We start from the raw sequence: 9,093 nt of genomic DNA, 5'->3' as shown, positions 1-9,093 counted from the left end.
GGTAAAGTGGTGATCCTAAGACAGGTAAAGTGGTGATCCTAAGACAGGTAATTTTTACTAGGCTTAAATGTCAGGAATTGTGAAAAACTGAGTTTAAATGTATTTGGCTAAGGTGTATGTAAACTTCTGACTTCAACTGTATGATCATATTTATTTTCTATTTAGGTGAAATATTATAGTAAGTTGTTTATAATTTGAGCATTTCAACCATTTCCAGCCCTATTCACCCACTTTTGTTCAATAGGGGAAAAATCATATGATTTGTCATATTTGTACTGTGTACATGAGCTTGTGTCCTCAAAAGTGATTACAACTCAGCAATTTCTAAATATTTTTACCGGAATGGTGAGATTTTAATCTTTCTGGCAGTATAAGCATTACTTGGTATTGTTTATGGCCCTCTCATGATAAATAATGACTTTGGTATGTCTATTTAGGCAGAAATCTACATTTTGATATTACATTTAACTGGTTAAAAATAAACAAATAAATCACAGAAGACCAGCAATGGGTACAACAAATTATTTATAAAAGTAAAAATAGCAATTCAGTAACTGATAAAAAGGATATTTAACAAAATTCTATGATACACAATCTCGATCTACTTCTATCATATTCCCACTTATACTTTGGCCTAACGTGGAGACAAAACCACTCTGGAATCCCAGGATAGACCTTGCGCCCATAGAACTAGCAGGATTACCATCTCGACCCAAGCAGATATTAGTTCAGTGTTGAATATCATTGTCCAGATCCCAAGGGCATGAGTTGGCTGGGGATGGTGTCTCCAGACAGGCTCTTGATGAAATTGAATTAGGATGACCCAGGATGTGGCAAGCAGTTGTTTATAATAGACAAGCAGCAGATGGTGTAAATTTTACATGTAAGACCAGGGGACAGGGTGTCCTGTTGTGTCAATTGACTTCAAGCCTCAGTCCTTTCACTAAGAGGTCACAGGACGACACAATGCCTCTTCCTCGTACGGTGTTTTGCTCTGCGGCTGGATGCCAGGGCTTTTTTAGTGGCCTCTCTGAAAATGTCCTCCACGTTTTCACGATATTTGGCTGAACACTCCAGATAAAGCTCAGCACTCATGTGCCGCCTGGTGTCCTCACCCTGTGGAACCAAACAAAGAGTACTAATTGGAAGACGGGAGTACTGGATCAGAATTGGAGACTGACACACAGGGCAAATCAGGTGGACTAGGATCAAACATTTGAGAAGCAATTGAAGGCCATGATTTATAATTCAAATTAAATGGTTAAAGTCAAAGCTGCACACTGCAAGTTATATGGATAAATCTGTCATCAGGAGGACAGGTTGATCCTCACCTGTGTGTAAGTAATGGGAGCCTGGTCCATGGCTTTGAGCCTCCTGGTACGTTCCTTATCCTTTCTCAGGTCAGTCTTACAGCCAATCAGAATGACAGGAACATCGCGACAGAAGTGGTTCACTTCCGGGTACCACTGTGTGAGTCAGCAGATCACAAAAGTGAATGTAGGAGTCAGAGGTCAAGGTAGGAAGGAAGGTGGTCAAAATATCACATTTGGGATTGAAAAAAACACTTCATAGACAGGTTGTTTGGTTTGGCTCTACGTCCATTGCATCACACACCCAGGTATCGGTTCTACAAATAGGGGTTTTCTTTTGTGTTTACTTCCTCCCTCCCTTGCTGTAGTGTTTTATGCTTACAATGTCTCACTCTGACTGCATTCCCCATGTCTTTATCACACTTTGCATTCATGGCTCTGTATTGACATTTCCCTGCTCATTGAGGGAGGCTTCCAGCACAGTCCCAGTTTGTGCTGTGGTTGATTCACATGTAGCGAGGGGAGTCAAAAGAAAGTACACCACTATATCAAAGTCAATCATTTACAGTCATTCATCAAACTAAATTCCTACCTAGACATGACGTCTAACCACTGATAAGAGGTGAACTCACACAATCCTTTTCCACCTCTCTGTAGTGACTAATGTTGGGTTTGTTGTACAAACCCCACTCAGTTAATGTTAGGTTCATTATGCACTGTACTGGGGTCCTAGCAAAACACACCGGCCTGTCAAATTCACTCTGTGGTTAGCTGCTTTAGCGTTGGATGTTGTTGGGCAGAATATGAATGTCATTGGCTGTCACTGCATAATGTAATATCGTTGATGAATCATGGTCAGTGAGCTTACTTTGATTAAGACATTTTCAAAACTGGTGGGGTTGGTTACGTCATAACAGACTAACACCAGGTTGGCATTCTGATAGGAGAGTGGCCTCAAACGATCGTAGTCATCTTGGCCTGAAAAAGGTACACAGAAATACACAATGTTAAGTGTTTGATTACATTTTTTCAAGAAAATAGAGACAATAGTAAACAAGGATCTGATCCATTGGGTTTATCCTTGCAGTCCAAGAATGAAAAAAAAAATGGCACATTCATAAAATAACGATGTTAAAAGTATGTCAAATTAAAATGTTCCACTTTTATCAACAACAAAAAACTCTAGTATGGAACAAGTTGATACAGAACCATGCTGGGGGTGAGTTATAAAACCACATCCTGACTTCAACTTCCATTTCCTGTAAAATAAAGTGGCTGGTGCAGCAGTTAGGGTAAGCTGATGACTCACAGTGAACACTGTGCTTGGACGTGATACTATGTTCCAGGAACAACCTAAGTAGATCATTCTGCCAATTATTAGTCAATACGTGTCATGTATATATCTAGAGGGGAGTGGAATATCCAGTATTGATAGAGAACAAGTATAAAGTCATTTCTGAAACTAATTTCTCAGGAAGCCAAGTATCCTACAAGTCTGGATTAAAACCCCAAAATCCATAACAAGGAGCTGAAAGACTAGAAATCAAGTTTGACATGATCCTAATCAAATAAAAAAACTTTTCAACAGAGTAAGGTATTATTTTGAAGCTACTTGCAAGTAAGTAACAATAAAACAAAGATTTTCAATTCAATATCTAGCCATTTCATCTGATAATCTGAGGTTTCGTTGACAATGTCTAGTTAAAAGTTTCAAAGACCAGTCAGATGACAAACACAGACAGAAACAGCATTTCTGTCTATAGATGAGCCTAGGCCACATCCTGTCACAACAGCTTTCTACAAAACTGCTGCTTATCAGTGCTGCAGGAGGGCAAGGTGTAATGCTCAGTGAGATGTCGTGTCATACTCATAGTTTACCAAAAATATTTTATTAACTACAAAGTCAGACAGTATTCTACAAAAATCCACTATGACATTTCAACACAACACCTTGTTCGGGAAAAAGGAGCCAGTCAGATAAAAGTCATAAGACATGTTCAGTGCTCATCCTAGTCCAATGTTAGTTTTTACTGCTTATTCTCCAGAAAACAAGAGTATCTTTTTAAAACGGATGGCTATATTAGTTTCTAATTGAAACCCTTCCAGAATCTCTGTTTTGAACCCATTGTTTTGAATGCATTGATGTCTGACACAATTCTATCCTTCTCTAGCTTTATTTTCCACCTAGCTGATCAAAGATCTGCTATCAGAATACCTCTGCTCGAGCATGACAGGCAAGGTGACTCCACATTCACACCCCACACACTGCATATCTGCCCATGTGCAGAAACTTAACCCTCTGTTAGATCTATAGATACTTAATAATACTTACCAGCTGTGTCATAGAGGTTGAGTCGAATCTCTTTCCCTCCAAACTTGACTGTGGTGACATATTTCTCAAACACAGACGGAGCATACTTCTGTTAAACAGAAATGACAAAGGGAGAAAGAAATTCCGTATTTCAATCATTTTGCATTTCCTCCATGGGATAATATTAAAGCACATAATTGAGACATAATAGAACCAAAACTGGATACAGTGCCATAGAACACTACATGTATTCAAAATCTGTCTCGGACAATACCCTAATTATGGAAGCCTATATTTAGAATAGTGTTATTTCTCTGTTCTCAAATACCATGATTTTGTTTGGGAGTGTCAATGAGGTTAAAAAGGAATATATTTGCCTTAATTAATTATTCGAAAGGTTCATGTTTATGCTGGAACTTTGGCATTACACGCATTTCAGTACTTGTATAATGAACTAAACAAATCTGCTGACCAAAATTAAATGGAGATGTCAATAGAATAATTGTTTTATTTGTATTAAAGACATTTTAGTAAGATGAAATATATAAACAATATACATTTCATGATAGAGAAGACTACGATCATTAGACTACTCATAACATTTTAGTTTCACAGCCAACCTCTGAGCATGGCTTGGTGATGACACCCTCAATAGGGCACAAATGAATCAGGACTGCATTTACATTTACATTTTAGTCATTTAGCAGACGCTCTTATCCAGAGCAACTTACAGTAGTGAATGCATACATTTCATACATTTATTTCCATACTGGTCTCCCGTGGGAATCGAACCCACAACCCTGGCGTGGCAAACACCATGCTCTACCAACTGAGCCACATGGGACCATAATAATTGAGTATATTTTTTAAAGGGTGATTATCTTAATCTAAACAATAAAATTCAAACACATTTACCTTCTTATACTCTTATATTTAAAGAGACGCCTTGCTGTCCTTACCTCTGGAAAGTCTCCTTTGGCATAGACCATTAGAAGGGATGTTTTCCCACAACCCCCATCACCCACAATAACAATTTTGAGTTCTTCTCCCTTCTTAGCGGTGCCATTGCTTGTCATAGTACCATTCTGTGTCATATCTCTTCTGTACGGTCCAACAGGTCGCCGTCAGACAGAAGTCAGGGTAACGTCAGTTCCTCCAAACTGAGTCCAAACACATGTCAGTGTTGCACGATAAGTTAATTTAAAGAAACTGAGCTTGGCTAAGTGAGAAGAATAAGTGAGTGAACAAGGCAGAAACAAAGTTCAGGCTCATCTTAACCAGGTCTTTCCCTCTGCTCTGCTCACCACTTCTTGTTCCTGTCCAAACACTTCTCACCCGCATCAATTTGTTCACCGGAAGAGTCTCTGTGGTAAGACCTGTCACGCAATAGTCAACAGCAGTGCTCTCACCTTCCCACTCTGTAGTCATCTGGCCTATCCCATAACATCACTAGGTGGGGCTGAGTCTCACGCAGAGGCACTGTCTCTATTTGAAAAGGTGTATTGAGTGTGCTTCTGCAAAGTTCTGAATAGTTCACTCTCCTCTGTGCCCTCCTCCTCCCTCTCAGAGAAGAAATCAATAATGATCAGTGGTATCGTTGCTCTGTGATATAGAGGGCTATTATTGCAAGGACTCTGATGAAGAGTGGGGTTAGATGGGGTCAGGGATCACACAGGCCTTTGATGGATCTGTGTCACTTTGAATTCTAGAGCTCTCTTATTTTACTTATAGGGATATAACCACTTTGGATGAAAAGGCTATTCTGTCACCCTGTGCACCTTCACTGGGCCTCTGAAATTATACTGAAAATGTGACCACTAAACCACAAATGTAAGTTGGCAGTTTAGTACTAAAGATACTTTTTTCTTAGCGTAAAGATACAATTTTCTTTTAGAAATCATCATCTCTGAGATGTCTTCATTTTGACAGTCGTCAGTATTTTAAACCACCAACAATTTCAAAAACGCAAAGACAACACAAGACAGACATCTTATTGATTTATATTTATTTGCAATTCAAAATTATATTTTGATGAACATTTCAAAAGTAAGAGCAAGCATGAAAGACCATTAGGCAAGCAAATATATTTTTTAAAACAGCTTCTTAACATGATATTTTGATTAACATTTTATAAAAGAAAGTACATTTGAAAGACCATTGGGTAAACTGTTAAACTTTTTTTTTTTGTTTAAATGCATACTTTTATGTAACTCTTTTCAACCTAGTGCTTCATTGCCACCTACAGGAATGCCACCAAAAGGGATATTTCATTTTGGCTTCTGACAGGCAGTATGTATGTGAAAAACAATAAGGAGAGAAAAAGTACATTAGACATCTATTTGGTTTAGATATCATACAGTTTGTGGCAAAATAAATAGACCCAAAGAAAAATAAAGTCAACTTCAATATACACACAATATCTACATTTGTATCAGTGGATTTTGTCATGCATTTCTAATCTAAATTATGGGATTTATGTGAAGTTATATGAATAATAACGTTGGCTATTTTCTGTTATTATTGCACCAATAACAGTTAATCAATTTCTCTTATATTTATTCAGCCCTTTGGAGAAGACAGGCAGCTGCCCTTTTGAAGGACTAGGCCTATAACACTCCTATGCTCTCAAGCGGTTATGGAGCAGGGAAAAGACTATTCAGAAAAGAGAGTGAACGCATATGAATAATGTAGGCCCTTGGTTTAAATACATGCATAAACATTCAATATTCGCATTAAATTGGAGTAAAATATAGTTTTGACTAGCGGTACTAAAATGGCCGCTCTCTCTCTTCTGCCCATTTCGTACTGTGTGCAAATGGTGACGCTGCAGTCGAGGCCAAACTCGAGGAAATCTTGACAGCCTCCACATAATGTATTCGTCTCCAACACTATCCAAATCAAAATTATCCATGGGATTCATTTTGATTTAGATTGTGTTGTAGGCGAATACATTTAAGCAACATTTTTGTTTAAATCTTACAATTGTATCTTTATTTTCCTGTGACATAGGCCTACTGAATTAACACAATTTATGAGCTAAAATGCCATCGTGCACGCAACAGAAATCAACGGGAATAGCCCAATTTGATCATAGTAAAGCCTTCCCTATAATCGGTTATATTTCTGTGGGACTGCAATCCAGATTAGAACGGTCAAAATGTGATTCGAAAAAATAGACGTGTAGAATGTATAGTCTACGTTAAACGTTTATAACGGTAAATATACATTTTGTAACTTTTACCAATGTTTAGTCAATTGGCAAATTATCTAAATTACCCTGGGTCTATTTATTTTGAAGTCTATTTTATTTTGTCTATAGGCTCCAGGCGATGAATGCTGGTTGAATACATTTTCAATTTATTATTCTAAATTAAATTTTTAAAAATGGTGCAGTAACCTGTGTCTAGTTCTCCAAATACATTCCAAAACATTTTTTATACAACTATCGAAAGCAGTATTATCCCCAAAATATATCAACATGAATTGACTTATGATATCATTTTAACTATTAACAGATTGACATAAAGGCCTAAATAGATACCCATCTTGCCTGCATAGAACAGCTTGACGTGCAACGGTCCGAGTATTAGGCTCTGCATTTACGAATGTGCAAAGAGAAATAGTGTAGCCTACTGTACTGCGAGCAGTCGTTGGTCTTCTGCACAAGAGGCCCATTCCCTTTTCCCCCTGGGTGTGCGTTTATGTTCCTTCAATGCTTGCGTAATGCTAACATTGCACAAAAACAGCTGGCCGGCTTTGCCATACAAAAAAACTTCACTATGATTCAGTCGGATTTTTAATAGAGGTCTGCCGGTCATAGACATTTGGGTAACTCTTTTTTTTTTTTACCTTCCACTCTAGTTGCTTCTATAATAGTAAAAACACGTCCTGCAATAATTTGAACACTGAGGAACGAATGGAATGGTCTGCATGGTTATATTCTATATGTTATATTCTCTACAAGAAAGGCCCATCAATTGCTGGTATGCCCAACGCATCAATGTTGTTTTCAGAGGGTGTAAACAACACGTCGTTGGATGGCTGGTTTAGGCTAGTTTAGGCTCGTGACCTTATGGTTCGACGATCCTTTTACCCTTGGCCAATTACGCAGCAATTGTGCAATGGGTATTGAACCCTTCCTGAAAAACCCAGCTCCTCTAAAGTTGACTCTAAAACAGTTCCGACATGTAGACTGTTCTCTGTTTTTGACAGTGAGGTTATTCAACCGCTGTGTTGATCAAGAGACTAAGATTGATCAGCATTATGCATGGCATAGACTACTGTACGCATAGCAACTGTAGCCAGACGAGCACACCTGGAGACCCTTACTCAGGGAAAACAACCTCACCACACACACTGTTTTGGTCCCATTGTTCTGCTTCACCTATAAGGATGGATTACATCTTGCTTGTCTGACATGTAACATCTTCTGAGTAGCTGATCAACACCTCGAAATACAACATCGAACAATTATCTTGAAGGGGAAATAGAGCACGAAGAAGTCTGAAATCCCTTTTGAGTATCCTGAACGAAATACAGCACTATGTTCGAAATCGTTTCTTCTGACCTTATATGGCTGTGTGGGTGCAGTTCTCTCAGACGCGTGGCAACCGGCCAGATTCTCAGATTACTGTCGTTCGCCAAAACCGGTTTAGATCTACCAGCAACTAGACTGAATGTGCCATGTTTCTCCGCTCTGTCGTTTGAATTCTGCTGTAGCCTACACTCTTTTACACACACACACACACACACACCCGTTGAAGTCATTTCTTGCGCACCATTGATATGCTACATTTCCAGTGAGCAAACAGAGACCTGTGTGGGAGACTCAGTTATTTTTTGCGACTGACTATTTCGCCCAGCAATGGCGCAGCAACATAACCAGCACATAGTGATCTCGTTTGTCTATGAAGAAGCCATTTTGAAATTGAGAACAGAACAGCAGAGAAGCCATTAAACAACAGTACATATAAAAAGGTCGTTTTTGGACAAGTGGGAGCAATGAGATGTCTACAAGATTAATGACCCCTTAAAGCATTTCAGTGCTCCCAATAAGACATCTTTCTATTGGATTACATGTTTAATTAACTGTAAGTGTATGATTAGTATTTAATTCCAACAATATAATACTTGTTAAGATAAACTTGGATAAATACATCCTTGGTGAACCTGCTTCTTAAAACAATCAACTTTCCCATTATTGTTGTTTAGAACTATAGTCTATGCTTTGAGACAGCTCAAAATCCATTACCTTTAAAATGACAAGATTTCCATGGCAGTATGTTATGTCGTGTAGCTTCACTTTTAACATCTTCAAATTCGAGGGTGAGGGATTTGACTGCAATTCTGTCTTCAGGAAGAGAGAGGGGAGTTGGTTTGCATATTGCTCTCACTGATGCTGATGGAAGATTTTCAGCATTTGTTATTCGTTGGTCAAATAGCAGTAAATACTAAGTCAAAAGCTTCAAGTGA

At 38.4% G+C, this 9,093-nt stretch overlaps 1 protein-coding gene across 2 annotated transcripts; it reads right to left on the bottom strand.

Annotated features, from left to right (window-relative positions):
- Positions 1–507: 507 nt before the first annotated feature.
- Positions 508–9,029, bottom strand: LOC115159412 (rho-related GTP-binding protein RhoF). Of its 2 annotated transcripts, none has more exons than XM_029709087.1 (5): positions 8,873–9,029; positions 3,643–3,730; positions 2,179–2,288; positions 1,332–1,466; positions 508–1,116 (listed from the first exon to the last, which is right to left on the bottom strand). In XM_029709087.1, exons 1-5 carry the CDS (start codon positions 8,930–8,932, stop codon positions 952–954), a joined length of 558 nt encoding a protein of 185 aa, XP_029564947.1. In that variant the 5' UTR covers positions 8,933–9,029; the 3' UTR covers positions 508–951. The 2 variants fall into 2 exon arrangements, with proteins under 2 accessions (XP_029564947.1, XP_029564946.1); XM_029709086.1 differs by lacking the exon at positions 8,873–9,029 and adding an exon at positions 4,581–5,107.
- Positions 9,030–9,093: the final 64 nt, after the last annotated feature.

The sequence above is a fragment of the Salmo trutta genome, chromosome 23 (genome assembly GCF_901001165.1).
Source record: "Salmo trutta chromosome 23, fSalTru1.1, whole genome shotgun sequence".
NCBI lineage: Eukaryota > Metazoa > Chordata > Actinopteri > Salmoniformes > Salmonidae > Salmo > Salmo trutta.
Note: the sequence above shows the minus strand (reverse complement) of the source record. Positions and strands in the feature narration are given on the sequence as shown.

Bases quoted from the DNA above. Each gene is read 5' to 3' on its own strand.
- LOC115159412 (XM_029709086.1), bottom strand. From the start codon at position 4,715: ATGACACAGAATGGTACTATGACAAGCAATGGCACCGCTAAGAAGGGA. The intron at 2,289-3,642 runs GTAAGTATTATT...TACCTTTTTCAG, and splicing joins CAACCTCTATGACACAGCTG to GCCAAGATGACTACGATCGT. The intron at 1,467-2,178 runs GTAAGCTCACTG...TGACTCACACAG, and splicing joins TTGAAAATGTCTTAATCAAA to TGGTACCCGGAAGTGAACCA.